The sequence below is a fragment of the Podarcis liolepis genome, assembly GCF_965112155.1.
Source record: "Podarcis liolepis genome assembly, chromosome: 15".
Lineage (NCBI taxonomy): Eukaryota > Metazoa > Chordata > Lepidosauria > Squamata > Lacertidae > Podarcis > Podarcis liolepis.
This window is the reverse complement of record NC_139566.1, coordinates 23,863,514-23,883,570: the sequence shown is the minus strand read 5'-3', so window position 1 is coordinate 23,883,570 and position 20,057 is coordinate 23,863,514. Positions and strand designations below refer to the sequence as shown.

The 20,057-nt window shown below is 43.5% G+C and overlaps 1 protein-coding gene across 12 annotated transcripts in view; it reads right to left on the bottom strand.

The window, feature by feature from the left end:
- The window catches only part of CIT (citron rho-interacting serine/threonine kinase), a 116,079-nt gene that overhangs the window by 74,486 nt on the left and 21,536 nt on the right, over window positions 1-20,057 (bottom strand). For 8 of the 12 annotated variants that reach the window (XM_083478418.1, XM_083478420.1, XM_083478421.1 and 5 more), the window contains 6 exons: window positions 17,596-17,776; window positions 4,928-5,030; window positions 3,891-4,034; window positions 2,953-3,072; window positions 2,452-2,631; window positions 1,301-1,354 (listed from right to left, as the gene is read on the bottom strand). In XM_083478418.1, the coding sequence (XP_083334544.1) occupies window positions 1,301-1,354; window positions 2,452-2,631; window positions 2,953-3,072; window positions 3,891-4,034; window positions 4,928-5,030; window positions 17,596-17,776 (782 nt within the window). Of the gene's footprint in view, window positions 1-1,300; window positions 1,355-2,451; window positions 2,632-2,952; window positions 3,073-3,890; window positions 4,035-4,927; window positions 5,031-17,595; window positions 17,777-18,588; window positions 18,708-18,744; window positions 18,890-20,057 lie in introns of those variants that run through there. The other 4 variants (XM_083478419.1, XM_083478416.1, XM_083478414.1 and 1 more) reach the window with 3 other exon arrangements.

The following is a 20,057-nucleotide window of genomic DNA, read 5'->3' as shown; positions in this document are numbered from 1 at the left end:
GCTCTGTGGTTTAGACCACAGCGCCACCCGCGTCCCTAGGACTCCAGTACTACCGGCCCCTTATTTCTGGCATTCAATTCACAGTTCAGCTTTCTCCTTGGACGCTCCTTTCTTCATCTCCCTGCCCGTTTTCTCTGGCCTCAGGGTTTCAGTCTACTGCCGCACCCTTTACCACCCCAGCTTTCAGCCAGCTTCCCTATCAATTCAGAAGCAGCACTCTTGCCTCCATCCCTTCCTGCTAACACACTGGCATACAGGGGTTTCACTATAGCACCTCATTTTCTCAACTCCAGATCTCTGTTTCATATGCCTACCCTTCCTTAAGGTTCCTGGGTGATACCCATCTAAACAGCTCCACTAGCATCATGAGTTTCAGCTGTGCAATGGAACGACCCTGCCCCCTTTTCTCCTTGTGTGCCCCTAAACTTGTTCCATGAGCTCTCCCAACCCCCCAGAGCAGATTTATGGGGTAGGCAAAGGGAAGAAAGGGCACAGAAGTCACCTAAAACTCATTGTATTAGAAGAGCTGTTTAGATGGATAGCTCTCCATTTCTCAGTAAATTGTCAAGTATAGCTTGCTTCTCTCATCCACCTACTCTGCCTCTGGGTTCTCCTACCCACTAAGTATCCCTAACTTGGACATTTTTTTTGTCTTGAACTTTCCAGTCTTCTGCCCTGACTTGCCCACACAGCTTGTGCCTGGCCCTAAGCCAGCTGCTGCAAGTTCATTTCAACTCACAAACGTTGAAATGCCACAAAGAGTACAAGACGGGCAAGTGCTCTTAAGCAGCTCAAGTTTTCATGAAGACATCACTACAAGGCATCAACACAGCGTGGAGGGTTAAGATGTTTCATCACCCACACTGCTTACCACAAAATCCCCATGCATTAGAATACAGTGGTACCTCGGGTTAAGTACTTAATTCGTTCCGGAGGTCCGTTCTTAACCTGAAACTGTTCTTAACCTGAAGCACCACTTTAGCTAATGGGGCCTCCTGCTGCTTCTGCACCACCGGAGCATGATTTCTGTTCTCATCCTGAAGCAAAGTTCTTAACCCGAGGTATTATTTCTGGGTTAGCGGAGTCTGTAACCTGAAGCATCTGTAAGCTGAAGTGTATGTAACCCAAGGTACCACTGTATACATTTTCTTAAGTATATACATCTCCCAAGTGCCGGGGACGGTTGGACACCACCTATTGATCAGGCCTACTTCAAAATCAAACCACAAAATCACTAAATTAAAAGCCCATTGAATTCATTCTGGGGTTCTATCAGTACAAAACGCCCAGAGGAACATACCTTCTCCAGTTTGGAATACAGCTCTCCTACTTCCGTTTTCCCTTGATCTTTAACCTTTAAAAGCAAAGATGAAAGAAAGATGAACCACCCAGCCACAGGACTCAGATCAGACACCGCAGTATGAGCAGCAGTTCCTCAGTTTCAAAGCTATCTCAATCTATTCTTTCTTCAAATGAACATTAAAAAGTGCAGCTCTAAATGGGTCATGTTTTTTTTAAAAAAAAATATTACCGGTATTTAAAATGAATAAATGGGGTCAAAATAAAAGTGCTGCGGTTCCAAACTGCCAATGAATCATGTCTGTAGATTCATTATTAAGTTATGCTAAGAGGAAGGGGGTAAATTGATAAAGAGTGGTGAGAATGGACTCTTTCCTTTTGGAGAACAGGAATTCTGGAATAGATGCATCTGTTTCAATTAATTTGCACAAAACTTTCCCCCCATGAACCCTTGATAGGCAAGCAAGAAAAACTGTTTGGTAACAGAGAAAAAATGTAGATTATTCATGACTATCAGATTTCTTGGGTATTTTTTTTTAACCATTGCTGCCCCATATCATGCTATTTTTCTACTCATTAACAAAATAACAAGTCTGAATTTCTACCAAAGCCATGCTTTTTTATTTGCAACCATATGAAGAGGCTGCTGGATCAGGCCAATAGCCCATCTAGTCCAGCATCCTGTTCTCACAGTGGCCAACCAAATGCCTGTGGGAAGCCCACAAGCAGGATTCAAGCACAAGACCATTCTGCTATTCTGCAGTTTCCAGCAACTGGTACCTCTAGTTACGAACTTAATTTGTTCTGGAGGTCCGTTCTTAACCTGAAACTGTTCTCAACTAGAGGCGTGCTTTCGTTAATGGGGCCTCTTGCTGCCGCCACGCCGCCGGAACACGATTTCCGTTCTCATCCTGGGGCAAAGTTCTCAACTCAAGGTAACTCTTCCAGGTTAGCGGAGTTTGTAAGCTGAAGCGTTTGTAACTCGAGGTACCACTGTATTTGGAAGCATTGCTGCGTCCACCTTTGGAAGCAGAGCAGAGCAATCATGGCATGCAAACGAAACCTTATGAAGTCGAATCTATTCTCAATACATTGGTGTGAGGAGCAAGACTGCCAAAATTAACCCCCAAAACAGAATTATAGTTCCCTGACCTTAGCTACCTTCTGGAGCCTGTTGTGACATTCTGTGGCTTTACGTTTGAACTCTTCAGCAGCCAATCGGGACTCTCTCAATTCCGATTCATAAAGATCACTCCGCCTGCGAGCTGAAATGAGGTCTTCTTCTAACTGATTCATCATTAGCCTCATCTCTTCTACCTGAGCCTGATACTCCTGTGGGAGGAAGTGGGGTGTCACACACTTCAGAAAGAACAAAGGGGAAAATGGCAAACAGGCAGTTGTGTAAGGAAAAACACAGAGGGAGGAAGCACAAACAACCACACAGAGTGAAACATATTTTTGCCAAACACAAAGGTTGTGTCCCTTTCATTTAAAAAAAATGTGTATATATGGAAAGCCACACATCAAAGAGAAAAAGGTTTTTAAACTCCACCAACACCCTGGATCTATTCCTAGTGTGAGGACTGGCTAGCACAAGCCAAAGCCAAAGCTATCATCAGCCACTACATTCCTCTGAGAAGTAGCTACACACACCTGTTCTTTGATTTCCTGAAGCTTCCGGCTCTGTTCCCTGATATCGTGAAGGAGCTGCAGTGCCTTGTCATCCTCCTGAGACACTTCCATCCGAGCCTGCTCCAGACTTCGCTTTAAGCTCTGCAAAAGCGCAACGTTTAATACACAGCCACTTTGCATGCAGCTGTACCAAGGAAAATGTTATCAGTTATGGATAAAAAAACACACCAACAGGACAGCAAAACCCAAAGCTTGCATCTTAGCTTCTGTTCAGCTCCAGTCTCCTGCCTCGACAGCAACAAAAGAACACGTCCACTTGAATGAAATATGGTATGCTGTTTTTTAAAAAAACACCATTTTGGAGTACAATTTAAAGAGCTACATGAGCAAGGAGGACACCGGCAACTATCCCTGTTAAAGTACAGAATGGAGAAAGGATCTGCTATTGAGCTGTGGCCTATTTATGAACACAAGGTCCAATCTCTTGACACCTCCAGTTAGACCAAGAATTCCTTGGAAAGTCAAAGTATTGGCAGTTTCAGATATGCTAATACTACAGAAAGAAAAGGATCAATGTAAGAAGATTCTTTGCACAGACGTCCCTACCAGTGTCAAATAAATGCTTCTGAATCATGACTACCTTGCTTCAGATATGGTTAAGGAACTAGTCCAAAGTATGTAAACTCCAACAAGCACCATATCCGCTGCTATCTTCTGCATGGAAGACTCAGGCTAAATTTCCTTTGCCTTCTCTGCCACGCTGTCAACTTATCAGGTCATTAATGAATTAAAACCATGTAACAGGCTTACAGTGCTTTGCCAATTAACCACCCCTATTTAATTAAGACAGCTGTCCTTCTTAAGCTCCCTCTGCCATATGCCTTACGGAGACATCCATAACAGAAAGGTTTTAGACCAACGGAAGTCAGTGACTTCAGGGGGAACAGGTAGAGGCTCACACTGCATTCTGTGATGTAGGTAGCCAGGTCCTGCTCAAGGAGGGATCGCTGGGTCTCGGAGGCTTTCAGTTCCACCTCCTTTTGGCTAAGTACAGCCTCCACCTCCGATACTCTGCGGTGCAAGCGCGTCATTTCCTGCTCCATCTGCAACAAACATTAAAAGGTTTAAAAGCATTTTCCAAGGGTCTACGAGCAGACAAAGGGTCGATGCACAACTCGGGAGGAAAATCTGTCTCTGGAAGAGAGACTAGGCTAGAATTCTGTTTAAATTCAAATACCATGTTTCTGCTCCTGGGGATTCACAGTTCCTTCTCAAGGAAAGGCAGGAAGTCTAAGTCACCCCATTCATTCAAGCCGCTTGTTCACATTCAGTCATTCTTCGAACCCCAGTTAGCAAAGAAGCCACAATCATTTTTTCACCTGATTATTTTTTTTTTCTCCAGAGATGGGTCACTTTAGCTTTATCCCAAATCCATGTTGGACCAGAGGAGGGCTCCCCCCCATGTCCTTCTGAGGGATCAAATGTCAAGTCCAGCACGGAACAGAAAGAGAAGGAACTGCACACTCTTTAAAGTCTCTCAAAACAAAGAGAGGGGTTTAAAATGTATATCCCAGTGAGTTTTCTTTCAGCAACAGTTCTCACTGTCAAATCAGTGAAGCGGCAACAGTTACATAAGCAGAAACCGAAGGACGAAAAGAGGAAAAGAAGAAGCAGAAGAAGAGAGACTTCGTAGCATTCAGAACAGAACCGAAGCTGCTGAGCATTTGATGGAAGAAGAAATGCCACCTGCTGGAAACCACTGCCGTCACCGCCAGGCCAAGCAAAGGTCTAGAGAAAATCCAGAGCCTCCTTTTGTTATGAAATTAACGGATCTAGAAACAGACATGACCTAAACTCATCTCCCTCATCTAACTGGTGAGGAGGAAACTGATCCACCGAAGCTGTGGACCCATCAGCAGCATCTGGTAGGTCCTTTCGCATACACAGGTTGAAGATCCCTGGAGCAAGGTGGGAGGCTGGCCATGTAAATAAATACCTTGTGGCACTTATCCTGGGTGTCTTGCAGCTCTTTACTCTTAAGAAGGATTTTCTTTTCCATGGAGTTAATCTTGGCTGGAGAATCCAAACCCAAAGCAGACCTTTAAAGGAAAAAAAGAACCCCAAATAATAATAATAATAATTTGCACATATTTATGTACCACCACACCAGAGCAGTCTAAATGGTTTATAAAAAGATCATCACACACACACACACACACACACACACACACACAAACCCCCCAAAACTGGTGTTATCTAACTTCAACTCAGAGCAGGCCCCTTGAAATTAATGGATCCGAGTTAGTCAGACTATTTTCAATGGCTCTACTCTCTATATGATTATCATTGAATGCAACTCTGAATAGCAGATAATACAGCAAAAGCAAAAACATAGCAGCACATTTTGATAATACCTTTACAGTCAGGTAAATTACTTAGTAACCTGGCCACCACATACTTTTTGTTGTGGACGGACTATAAGAGACATTATTTATGGAAGATTACTTATGGATATGAGCTGGGAGCCGGGAGCTGTTTCCTCCCAGACATTCCAAACTCCCATAATCCTTGGCCATTGGCCATGCTGGCTGGGCCTGATGGGAGTTGGAGTCCAAAACCCCTGGAGGACCCACAGGTCCTTCCTCACCCCACCCCAGAGGATGCAAAAACCCACCAGAACATTGTTGGGATAGGTTGCAAGATGAATATGAGAATGCCCTAGTTACAAGAGCTGAGCCACTTTATGTTGCTGTTAAGCATCACATAAAGACTTTTTTTCTGGGAAATGTGGGTATATTATTATTTTCACAATGGCCATCACAATACATGGCAATCTTTATGGCTGCAATTTAGAAGCCAGTCAAAGGAAGTAATGGGAAAGACATGAAAAAGGTGTTGCTAAGATAGAAAGACCCCATGGGGTTTTCAACCATTAAGCACAACCTCCACTTAGAGTACATTATTGAGGTCTAACCTAGAGGCATTACTAGTAGCTTGCACAGTGTTTGTTAGCATTAGAAGAGCAAAGTGTTAAAACTCTTCATGGGGGAAAAGAAACATCCAGAGATGTGCTTGATGGCTTGAGAAAGACTGGCCTGGTTCAGACATCACCATCTCAGTGTGATAGACCAGGCGTGGAGAACCTCTGGCCCTCCAGATGCTACTGAACTACAACTCCCATTATCCCTGGCCACTGGCCATGCTTGTTGGGGCTGATGGGAGTTGTAGTTCATTTCTCCACAACTACCACAGACAAAAGGCAGAGTACGACCCTCTTGCCCCTTACAACCTAGCATGCAGCTCCCAGAAGGTTGCCCATGTAAGAATGTGATCCTCTGGCTCAAAATAATACTAGCTATCCCAACCCCTATACAATGTTGTTGTCTAAAAAAAATCAAAACCTCCTCTACATGCCAGCACTGTACAGGGCAAACACTGAAATATTCTTTCCGGAACTGGAGCTATTTGTTGTTAGACACTTTGTATATTAAGAACTAGATTGATAAAACAGGTTTATACTCCCCCGCCCATCCTTGAATGCTTACCATAATAAAAGAAAAAGGAAACCACAACATGCACACACAAAAGCTATTCACAGCAGCACAGTCTATTTAACTAGGCAATTAATAAACTGGTTGTAGATCCCTGGAGCGAAGAGGGAAGCCAGCCATGGAAATAAATACCTTGGGGTAGTTTGAACAGCAAATGCTTACTACTAGAGGAATTTGCAGAAGCACAAATGCAAAGAAAAAGCAGGTCACCTGTCCATACACATACACTTGCCAAGGTGCCATTGGTCACTACCTTCTTTTTGTCAGATAACAGCACCCCAAAAGTGTGGCAGCTCCCCCAACCTCAAGGTTTCCCTGACTTTGGAGTTTCTACGAGGCTTACTGCAAGATTAGGGAGAGTCCCTGCCTTTCTCCAGACTCCAGTTGGGCTTGACCGACAGCAAGTCATACTGACATTTTCTGACCCTCCCCATGGCTCTACGTAACAGGGACACAAGTCCCAGTCTCCTTTCCACACAACTATGAATGGGGGGGGGGGAGACACCTGCCACACCAAGCCTTCAAACTTTACCTATGGCATTACAAACAAGACCTTGCTTTGCTCTCTCAGAGGAATGGACAGAACCAACGGTGAAAGCACTTTGGTTGGTTAACAGAACCAATTGCTATCTGTAATTTGGTGAAATAGAATGTTTTCTCCATGAAGGCCTGCCAAACCACACCCCAGCTTAACTTTTGGGTGGTAGGCAACTTGAGATTTTTATGCTTGTTTCATCTTAGTTGCTGCTTTGGTGATATCATTGTGTTACTGTTATCCTGCTTATGCACAAGTATGTAAGAGCGGCCCTACTGGATTGGGCCAAAGACCCACCTAGTCCAGCATCTTGTTCTTACAGTGGCCAATCAGATGCCCATGGGAAGTCCATAAGCAGGACACAAACCCCTCTTCCCTCTTGTGATTCCCACCAGTATGAGTACAGAGGCATGCTGCCTTCAACAGTTGAGGGAGAACATAGCCAACATAGCCTCTGTAACCTAGTCATATTTATCTTTTCTCTCTACCCATATTACCAAATTTATTTCTTCTTATTTCTCTGGATAATTCCTTCTGCACCTGTTTGCTGGTTTCTCAAGACTTCCTGCTCCTGCTTTCCTAAGCTCCTGCTTCCACCTTCCTTATCTAGCCTTCAAAATGTTCTTCCTGTCAAGGATCTAAGGAGCCAGCATTCCTTCTCCCTATCGTACTCGATTGTACTTTGACTCATCTCAGGCAGGCAGTGTAGAGTTTCACCACCACAAATGCCACTTGCACCCATAGCAGCCCTAGGAAACTGACTTCAAGATTATAGATTTTATAGAATCAGAGTTGGAAGGGACCCTGAGGATCATATAGTTCAACCCCCTGCAATGCAATGAAGCTGTCCCATACAGGAATCAAACCTGCAACCTTGGTGTTATCAGTACCATGCTCTAACTAACTGAGCTTAGATTCACTAACTCTTCTCCCTGGCCCACCATTTCTTAAATCAAACTGGTGGGTACCAAGGACAGGGCCTTTTCAAAGCTGGTGCTACAGCCCTATGGACATCTGCTACACACCTCTTACTGACTTTAGCCGTGCTGCAAAAAACTCTCTGCTCAGAAATCCTTTCTATGCTTAATCCTTAGTGTCTGTTTAGGATGGCCCCTTAAATTCTTTGTATTGCCTGTGTTGTAGGACACCTTGGAAACATTTTATTTTGGAAGGTACAACTGACTGACTGAATTAATGAATGAATGAAAAAGCATTTCATCCCATTTTTAGAAGTACATACCCATCATCAACAGACTTTCTAATCTGAAGCCAGTTACTAAGGAACTACAATATGCCCAACTACGAGAGCATTTAGTAATACGTATTCCAGTGATTACCCTGCACTACATAATTAGGAGAGCCTGTTCCAGATAAAGAAGAATTTAAAAAACCAATCAAGAGACAAAAGTCTTCTAACATAACCCAAACTAAGAAAAGGCACACAACAGGTCATATTAAAGCATGAAATGAACTTGGGCCATAACTTTGTTCCCAAACAAGCACTTACTTCAATATGCTGAATCCAGCTTCATGCAACACATGGGAAGCTGCCATACATTAAGTCAGACCATTGGTCCATTTTGCTCAATGCAATCTACACTGGCTGGCACCAACTCTCCCGGATTTCAGGTAGGGGACATTCCCAAACCTATCTGAAGATGCTGGGGGGTTGAACCTTGGACCTTTATGCAAACCAGACACACTACCACTGAGCTATGCCCTTCCCCCAAACACCTACCCATTTCTTATTTCTTACATTTATATAACTACTCCCACGCCCCAGGAGCTCAAGGTGGTATATATGGTTCTCCCCTCTCCATTTTACTCTCACAACAACCCTGTGAAGTAGGTTAGGCTGAGAGACAGCAAGTGGCCCAATGTCACACCCAGTGAACTTCATGGCTGAGCGGGGACTTGAAACCTGGTCTCCAAGGTCATAGTCTGACACTCTAACCACTACCCCACCACTGACTCTCATGTACATCATCACTAAACAGTTTTGACAGCTCTGTTCACTGAAAACAAGAACTCAGATTAATGGGCAGTAGCACCACTGAGGTGTGGCATGAAAAATAAAAGCTATCCAAGTCACATAGGATCAGGAAACTGCATGACTGTTGCTGCTTCTCTTCAGACATCTTCATTTATAAAGGTTTCAAAGTATTGCCCTAGTTCATACAAACAGATGCAGCAGTAGGACTGTTTCTCGACTATATCCTATCAGACTTCCAGCAGGTGACTGCAGGAGACTTTTCCCAACCCTACCTGGAGAGACCGGGTATTGAGTCTGGAAACTTCTGAACTTCCAAATCCTCTTGGCTTTAAAAGAAGATTAGACAAATTCATGGAGGAGAGGGCTACTGATGGCTACTAGCCACAATGGCTATGCTCTGCCTCCATAGAGAGAGGCAGCAATGCTTCTTAATATCAGTTGCTGGAAACCAAAGGAGGGGAGAGTACTCTTGTGCTCGAGTCCCAGAGGCAAGTGTTGCCACAGGCGCTGTGAGACCAGGATGTTAGACTAGGTGGACCACTGGCCTGATTCAGCAGGCTCTCCTTATGTTCTTATGTATGCACAGCTCTACCCACCAAGTTACAGTTGCTCTCGGTCATGCAATACCACTTCCAGTTGCTAATGGGGAAACGTTTGTGAACTTTACCACCCTATAGGCTATTGATATGAACTGCTTAAATTGGGGACTGATCCCTGGTTTCTTTCTCTTCCTACAGAATTTTTTCTCTTCCTCAGAACTCTATATACTCTGTTGATGGAACTACCAAAAAGCCCCCTCTGCAGATCATAAAGCCCAAGAAGGCCAGTAGGGAAGGAGGTCATTTATCTGTTAACTAATTAGAAGGGGAGAATTAACTAATTTAACCCTCTGAGACCACCAATTTTGGTAGTACTAGCTTAAGTAACAGCCCATCTCAGTTTTCCCTAGAACCCTTTTCACATTTAATAACTCTTCAGTACAATATAATTTAAGTGCCTAAGCCTGCTGAGGAAGTATTTTTTTCCACAGGCTGCCTAGAGTTTTTAAAATGTCTTCCATTTAATAAAAGTATAGCAAATTTGTTTTTTCCCCTACAATTCAGAACTAATTAGATTTTTTTCTACTGCAGTATATTTGAGGAAGGCTACACACCTGGCATCCTGTAGGTTTAAGACTATTGTGGTTTGCTCCGTGTGGAGCTACTTGTGGAGACAATCCAGAAACTTCCAGTCACCCAGTACGCTCCCTAACTGGTGTTCTTTCATTTTTTTATTCTATTTATTTATTTTTAAATTATTTTAAATGAATAGCAGCAGCTAGGATGCTTATAGCACAAGTGTGGAGGACGTCACAGGGCCAGCTAATATCTTTATGGCATGAAAACATACGGAACCTGGCCATCGCGGAAAAGATAATGCATAATATTGTTATGAACTTTGCAGGGGGGAAGGCTAGAGCCCCCTAAATGTGTTGTGGGTTTGTGCCAGATCCTCCCCATAATTCTTGGCTTTAGTAAAAGTCAGAATTAAACAAGGTTTGATTACACCGGGCCAAACACGGAAATTCCTACGCTTAGCGTATGCAAACAAACCAGGCTAGCAGGGCAGGGCAGGACCAGCTGAGTGCAAGCCTTTAAGGCTGGCATGGCCAAACCTGGCCCTCCAGTTGTTTTAGGACTACAATTCCCATCATCCCTGACCACTGGTCCTGTTAGCTAGGGATGATGGGCGTTGTAGTCCCAAAACAGCTGGTGGGCCAAGTTTGGCCATGCCTGCTTTAAGGAATAAAGCAGAGTAAATGGCCCATCAATGGAAACCATCACCAGGGCAGAAGACTCCCAGCCAATCAACAGAGGAGGGCGGTTTCCAAGGTTACAGGGGGGGGGGCCCTTCTTTGCTAGTAGACAGAGGCAAAGGCCAGGTTTAGGATTTCTAATAAGAATGTTGTAGGGCCAGGGATGTCCAACCAGTAGATTGCGATCTACCAGGTTTTTCTATACAGTCTCTTGGGAGTTGGACATGCCTGCCGTAGGCTTTGGGAGCTCCTTGGAGTCAGACAGCAGTGAGAAGGAGGAAGAGGGGCAAAGCTCCCTGTGAGCTGGGAATGACAGGCTGGAACTAAGAGACACGGGGAGATGGTGTTTTGGCTGCCCTGGAATCCAATACTGCACTCCTGCAGGAAGCAAGGCCACTAGAGATGTGAATGCTTTGAACTCTCCACAGTAGATCCAGGTGTATATAAGTGCAAATAAAACCCTGTAACTTAAAGATATTAGTCTCTGCCGTACCCAATTTTCCAAGCCCAGCTGGAATCTTGTCGCTGCTAGGCAGAGTTTGGGGGTGGCGTGCAACAATATAAAAGTCCTCAAAGGTTTAGAAACCACAGAACATGTTTATGTGGTATAGTCCGATTTCATTTCTAATGCTACAATACTTATCTCAGGACTCTATGTCGCCACCAATGTGGAAGTGTGGCAATCTTAAAAGCTTATTTACAGGTGTTTGCTCATGTTTTCTCACCTTGTACTTAAGAAAGAAACTGATGGCCCTTTATTTGAGTTTCTTCCTCTTGTGTTATTTTTTGTGCATGATTGAAAAAAAAATTTTTTACTTTTTTAAGAGTGAATTCTTACCACCCTTCACCACAAGGTCTCAGGGCAGGTAAGAATCATATAGTATTAAAACCTAATAGAACTACTTGGAACAAACTAAAGAATATATACCAGACAATAGAGATGGTCTCTCTCACACACAAATAAATAAATCACACAAAAACTTAGCTGTCAGTGTCCAAGCTAAAGACGAGTACCTTTTGGAACCACATTCTGCCCATCTTAGAAGAATTTCATTAGCTGTGAAGTTGTTTCAGGACCATGAAAACCCTAGACTAGAGAGTCTTGATTAAGGGTGTTTCAGAAAAAAACCCACTCCCATACAAGCTCCCCACCCCTTGTAAGGTGTTAAGGTCTTTGGATGAGACCCTGCTATGGTTTACCACTCAAAATGGGCCTTTTAAAGTAATGGAATATCACCTGCCACCAGTGTTCCCCTTGAAGTCCACAAGGTGGGCCCATTCCTGTGGTTTTTTGATGAAAGGTTTGATGAGCTACAGCCAATCTTTTTTAAAAAAAAAATCATTTTGCTGCCTTGAAAGTTTTTAATGGGTCCCAACTGTTACTAAATGGTGTTGTAGATGTCACTGTTTACATTGCTTGTAAACAACCCGGTTGGTCTATTTGGGGGCAGAAAGGCAGTTAGGAAACAAAAATAAAAATTAGCCATCTCCTGCAAAGGCTTGCTCTAAATCCTCAAGAGGGCTTTCATGCAAGAGCATCTTCTACAGTCTCTGTCAAAACAATAACTAACCAATATTATCATATATTTGCAAAAGCATGCAAACTATTGCATTGCTTGAACCATGGATGTTTGCCACCTTGGGCTACTTTGGGAGGAAGAGTCGGACAGAAATAAATAAAATAAATAAATAAGCTTGAGCGTGTGGCAGGCGAGCACAACAGCACTCACCAGCCCTGTCTACAACTTCAGCTTCCTTTGTGTGCATCTGATGCAATCTCTACAGTACACAGGGCAGAATTCCAGATGCATAGGCTTAAGAATGCATGTGACTTTGGACATTGTCACAACTCCTAATGCCGAGATGCAATGATCATGCATTAGAGCCAATGAGGCAATATGGCACGGGATGGAGGAAAAGAGATGATCCCAATGTAATACCTTAGTTTACACCATTGATGTCGGGAACCTGTGGCTCTCCAGATGTTCATCAGCATGACCAGTGGTCAGAGATGCTGGAAGTTGTTGTTCAACACCTTCAGAGAGGGACCACAGGTTCCTCATCCCTGCTTTACATACACATTAATAGGCTGAGTAAATGCTGGTTTTCTCCAAAGCCAGAAACCAGTTTCCAATGCAGAAAGTGTTTTATTTACCAAATTCTTGAGAACCCCAGTTCCTGCTTAAAAAGAAATTCCATTTTCTATCCCTCATCAATGTACCTCAGTTACAGCAACACATAAACAGCAGCTTTTAGAGGGTCACTGAACAGGAAGCCTCAGATGTTTAAGGAACTTAGCAGACCAGCTGATGACATTTTTCAAGGCTTGAATCAAGACTGTGGGTGGTTCTCTCATGACAAGAAAAATCAGCCCATATAGACATTCTCCCACCAGTTCTCAGCTCATTAAAGTACTTAGTTTGGTAATTAGTTCTCAGCAGTCCTTGCCCAAGACATCTCACTGGTTGAAGCAGAGCCGAACTCTACACACAGCTCACAGGAACCCATGTACCACTTCAGATTGTAGGTGGGGGAATCACATGACAGAATGCCCCTATCAAGTGATACCAAAGTAAATTCCCTGCTTGTAGAAAACGAGAATTTCGACAACAGTCTTTTCCCTGATATGCTGGTTATCTATGTGCAGGGCATTTTAGTTACTTCATTTGTAGGGAGCGCCCTTGCAAGACTCCTTGTACCAGCACTCCAGAGTGGTACACCCCAGACACAGGTTACCACCACCTCTGTGAAAGCAAGGCCCAAGATTGCACAAGGTGCTTTAAGGGTCAGGATTCAACTTCAGAGCTTGCTGCCCTCTCTCATCCCCCTCCTATACTTTATGGCAATAGAAACCCTGCAAATGCCATCACTTTCCTTAGAAGTGCACTAATGTGTTATTAAGACGGGAGATTTCACACTCCAGCATGGGTGGCACTGTGTCACATCCACGCTCGCTAATTCAATCCATGTCTAGTGTCTACTAAACAAGCAGTTATCGATCAAAATAAATCAAGGCATGCACATGGCCTTGTGATTTGCAAGATGAAGTCTATAAGCAATGGACTGTGTTACAACCCAGAATTTTCCTTATCAACCGGAATGCCACACATTTTCTGAATGTGGAATTATGAAATTCTGGTCACTGACAGGCATCTGAGACCCGAAGCAACTCAGTTGGATCTCAGTGGAGAGTTCAGTCCTTGTATCCAATGTCTGTCTAGCTCACAGTAGGTCTGCTGAAATTGGTAGACCTGACTAACTTATTATGTTTTTAAATGTGTTGGAAGCCACCCAGAGTGTCTGGGGCAACCCAGCCAGTTGGGCAGGGAATACATAATAAAATTATTATTAACTTTGATAAATTAATTTCAATTAGTCTAACGCTGAGTAGGACTGATTGGGTAGAACCCTTGTTCTCCCACACAATATACTTATCTAAAATGCCCCAGTTGACAAGCCTGCTGTTGAGAAATGTCAGTTAACAAGCAGAAGGACACCGTTCCTTATTATTCCAGGTGACCCAAGCACTCACAGAAGCACCCTAATCTTCTGAAATTCACTTTATCTTTTCTACATGAAATATATAGCCATTCTTATAAGACATCAAAAATGATAATGGTATTCAAGACCGAAAGATGAGAAGGGCAATTAAAATCATTGCTTCCAGATGTATGGCCATCTCATAAGAACCTCTCTCATTATTTTAAAGGGCAAGCTTATCAACCATTTCTATGCACAATGTCTAGGCTCTTGTTTCATCTCAATAGCTGGAAGACCCTGTTGACTGAGAAGTACCTACCATACTCCACAGTTAACAAAAATGGTTCCCCGAATTTTAAAAATACACAGAGCATATCAACACCACCATTTCCTCTCCCTAGGGAATTCTGGGAACTAGTTCTGTGAGGAGGGAGTAAAGCTTTCCACCAGAGAATTTGCAGCAACTGCACAACACTACAATCCCCATGATTCTTTGGGGGAAGCCATTTCACTTAAACCAATATAAAACTCTATAACGGTCTGCAGCAGTGCTATTTTTCTGGAAAAAGAGGTGCCGGAACTCAGCATGAACACCTCCCTCGTTCTCTTAGAATGGCAATGGCACCCACCTGAGAGGTGCCGGAACTGAGTTCCGGCTGAAAAAAGCCCTGGTCTGCAGTATAAAATAAATCCAGAGAATCAGAATGTCCAGGCATATTCAGCAACACGACTTGGAATCTTGAGAGGTTTCCTAAAACTATCATAACTGACCTTGCTACTTTTTAATTATGTCATTTGAGGATGCTGCACCTAGCCAGAACAGACAATTAATCCTCTGGTTCTGACAATAAACGACAATAAATAAACAGTATCTACCAGATGTACATGGAATTAGTGCAATATGTTTGTTAATGTTTCTCTTTAAGAGATATCTGATATTGCAAGAAAATCTTACTAAATCTGAATGAAATCATTTTCAATGTATCCTAAAAATTATAAGGTAACCACAGAAACTGTCCAGCATCCAAGCCAAAGCAAATCAACCACAACCCTTTACTGTACAGGCACTGCCCTCTCACACATCCAAGATAGTCTTCACCAAGTTGCATGCCCATGTCGAAGGTGAAAAAAATCCATCTGACAGCCAAGCTATCCCATGGGTCATCAATAAAGTAATGCCATAAAACATGATCCGTAAGTCAATGAGCACAGTATGCAATCTGGACTTCCAGTTCAACTAAAATGGCTCAAGTATCCTGGCAACAATGGTCTATATGTCTCTGTACTGAGATCTATAATCTCGGTTATGGACTAATTTTCTGGACAAGATCATACCAAAGAGTTTCATCTATTAGTCTCCAACTCAGTGCTAAATATTAATAGCAGCATTCGTACAATGCTTTCAAATGTTCAAAGCACTCCCTATACATTATCGTGTTGCAATCCTTACAACAATCCTGCGAGGTAAGCTGATGCAATTAGCTGCACAAGGCAGATGGGGGCCACAGGCTGAGAGGGAGATGCTTGCCCAAAGCCAGTACATGATTTTATGGAAGAGGCAAGATTCAAGCCAATGCCTTAGCCACTCTTTATTTCTATTGCAATCGGAGCAGATGTTCTGGAGCACCATTTAAAGTCTCAGAAAAAGTCTCTGATCTTTTATTTCAAGATCTTAATTGTTAATTTGATCACTATTCCTAGTCTAATCTTCAGCTTCCAAAATTTACATTTTTAAAAAAAATATAAATTACCTCCTTGATTAAAGGTTCATTTGTAAGAAACAGTAAAAGCCCCGGGGAATTGCCCTGCTGGATCAGACTAAAATGACTAGAAGTCTCTGGGCAGTCGGATGTGAAGGCGACAGCCTCTATTTTATTTTATGCCCCCAGCATTAGGTATTCACAGAGGTATACTGCCTCTGAGCATGGAGGTTTCAGCCAATAGCCATGGATAACCTCCACGAATTAGCCAATATAAACCCCACCGTTCCATCACATAGGTAGTAGCAGCAGCTCAAGACGCCTAGTGTGAAAAGGAAGATCTCCAGTCTAGCAACCATCTTCCTAGTTCTTATCGGAACATTTTAAAAAGCTTTTCAGGAGCGACAATGCCAAAATTGAGCACAAAAGACTTCAAGAGAGGATTGTCTCACTGGCGCAGAGGCAACAGCACCACCTTCCAATTCCTGTTTGGTACTCCCTTGTCTTCCTCCCCCTCCAGAAAAGAGACACCTGCGAGTAGGAGGACACCACAGGCAGTCAAGAAGCTCCCTTCTAATTGCTGGCCTATTTAAGGTTCCTCTCTGACTCATAACACTGGGAACATCGTTGGTGCCAGGAGAGAAATCAGATTTGGTTTCCAGGCTTCTCTTTTAAACAGATCATCTTCCACACATGCCCCAAGAGTTCACATTTAAGAAATATAGAGACCTGATTTGGTTAGACTTTCCACCCCATAATACAACTTGCTTTATACTGAGACATCGGGGGCGGCTAACAGCACACTGTACGTGGAATCCCAAGGAAAGTCTCTGCATTTATCTGACCGGCAACCCTATAGCTGTTCTTCAATTGGACGTGCTGTATACTCATGCTTTACTTCTGGGCAGAAACAGCAAAAAAAATTAAGGGCCCACCAGACCAGAAGGGGCATCATTATACAACTGATACTCTTCCCTGTGCCACTGTCGTATAGGACCTTCTATCTTCCCCTAAGACATCCAATAGCTATGGACCTCTGCATCATCCATCCTGCAGCTCCAATGCCTCTTTTGACCATGAGTTTTGTCGATACCTTGCTCCCAGTTTCAATGGGTAACCTGAGCTGCTAGTTTGCTCCTAGGAAAATGAACTCCACACCTCTGTGCCTCACCGGACCAACCTTGTAGACCTAGAGTGCTTAGCAATGCCCTAGCCATTTCACACCAATCAAACACACCCCCATCCCTCAAGATCTGAAACTCTTCTAAATTTCTCCTAAATTCCTGCAAAGCCACACAGAGAGAATTCAGTCAAAACCGTTCACTTCCCTCTAGGATGTATCAGACAGATTCTAAGACGAGGAACGTTAGACTCAGAATGAAGCATTCCTTTCATGCAACAATATTGGGAAGGGGGGTGAGAGCCAATGACATGAATCACAGCTAAAGCAAAGCCTGAATCATCTTCCTATAGCAGAGGGAAGACCAGTCAAAAGCTGGGTATTCACATTTCCCCAACCTACCCCCCCCCCACTCCCCGTTCCACCGCCAAGTACATCAAGCACTGATTTTCCCCTATTCATTCTCTACAAAACAGCAATTCCTACTTACTCTGTTCGGAGAATCCCCAACGCCTTGATGAAGGAGAACCCTACAAACGGCAAATCTTCTCCTGAGAAGCCTGCGGGGTTCAGCTGGCACAGAGAGGATACAATTCGTGAATTCTTGTCTGGTTCATCGAAATTTGAGGTGTCATCATCAGACTTGATGGTAGGCACAAAGGGGGGAGGAGCTGGTTATTTCGTAAAAAAACATAAAGAAGAAGGGACAGAAAATTTTTAGCTGCAGTTTGCTGTCAAAGTCCCTCTCGTTCAGCATTGTCAATGGCACTGCAGCTCCTGCTTTTAATCTTGCTAACACCAGCAGGCTGAGCCACTGCTCTCCAACCTATTACAGCAACAAGAGATTAACCCTTCGTCTGCCAACATGGCTACCATTCTGCAGGCAGAGAATCTCTTGCTGCTTTTGAACCAGCCTTGCACCTTCAAGAACAAGCCAACGATGACAATATGTCAAGTTTCAATCTTGTCTCTCTGCAGGATGCTTCCTCCTGATCTCTTTGGACAAGGGAGATCCATCTAAGCAACCTGAATCAATGAAGCAAACCGGCTGCTCTGCCTACAGATGGGGTCGTGCCAAACAGAACCAGTAGCACCCGCAGCCTGGATAGCAGACCCTCGCCTCCCTTTACTAAATTAATCTTGTCTGTGGAAGCACTGCAGCTGATAAACCTCAGCCCTTTTGAGAATTCATGTTCCCAGCTTTGCTAAAACACTACTGATGGGACTCCACCGCAGTCCAGCTTCAGCGCTATCAACTCTATCAAATAGGCAACAGTAAGAATAATTTCTCCCCCTTTAGCTGGCACCCTTAAAGCTCCTGCTCTCAAACTGCTTCATTTTAGCCTTCCTTTAAGGTTTAAATAAAGCAGCAGAGCTACAAAATCTTGAAGAGATAAGCTGTCCCTAAACCATGTTCAGCAGCAGAGTTGCTTGCTGGTCTGCATGTATACAGAACGAAGCCCTGCTCATTAGGATTATGCACCTTCATTCGTTTCAAATATGCATTTAATCAATCAATGCAAATCATCGCAAAATGCAAATCAGCCAGGTTCTCTTTTTGCTCTGTGAAGCAGAATCCCTTCAGCCAGCTCGCTCCTCATCACAAGCTGATGAATGTATAGTGTGCTAATGCCGTTACCATGGATTCCGTATAGATCTCCGGCAGCTGAAGGGCTGATGGGAAATGAATGCTGGGAGCCAGCATTACAGTCCCTGCAGTGCAGACTCCCTGCTCCTCACTTTGTGCATGCTCCAGAGTTTAAAAGCCTGCCTGACTCCCTCTATTCCTGACAGATGCTGATACTTATCTGACTGACACAGGCAAAACATGAGTCACTACTGGAGCTTACTAGCTCCCTCTAGGCTGCCAGAGCCTTTTGCAGCCCAGGTTTTTTAACTCTTTGCTTTTTTATACATACTTTTAAACCATCACAAGTGAATGGCCAGAATTAATAAGCCAAAAAAAAAAAAAAAAAGCGTCTTCCTAATTCAAATCACCCAGAACACATATTGGCAGCCTTTCATAGAGAAAATGCTGACACTGCTTTCACAAATAGATGAGCAAGCTGATTTTCTCAGAGGTTAAAAGTAACTAAGAGTAAATGGCAGGGTGGATAACGCAATGAGGAGATTTATATTATAAGATACAGCCTAACAATTTTACATACAGGGATGTAAAGAGTGGGTTTTTTAAAGCATTGTTTTTAAAAGTTGGTTAAATTAGATTTTATTTTCCCTCTTCAATAGGTGTATGGCAGGGACGTCCAACACCCAAGAGATTGCGATCTACTCACAGAATAAAAAAGTGGCAGTGATCTACCTTTTGGGGGGGGCGGGGGGGTTGAGGTCAAGGTTGTTCAGCTTTTTCCAGGGAGGGAAGTCAATCTTGCATAAATTTTCCTCCACTGTTAGTTGATGAAACAAGGATAAAATGATGAAAGTATCTTTGTATTCTTTTGAAACGCAAAAGGCCCATTGCAGACTACTTGCTTCATGACCTCTTAACCTATGGGCTTATGTGCTCCCTCAGTTTTCAGCCTTAACCACGGTGTAAAAATGCCTGGAACAAGGAAATGTCCAACCCACGACTACCGTCTTACCCAGATTTAAAGTTGGTAGCCAACAGAACAATACCCTGTGGTTTAATGCTAACAATGGAAGAAAGGAGGGAATAAGCCCGTGGAATGTTCTATAATTTCCATGGTTAAAAATTGGGAAACAATCTTGGTGCTGCTAACCAAAAAGCAATATTAATCTGCACTCAGAGTTGAAATAGTCTATGGCCTAGGGAAATAGTAGGTGCAGTTTTTAGCAACTATGTATTAGGAAAATACAGTGGTACCTCTAGATGCAAACGGGATCCGTTCCGCAGCCCCGTTTACATCTAGAAGCAGACATAACCAGCGACGGCACGTCTGCGCGTGCAGGCGTCGCTTTTCGTCGCTTCTGCGC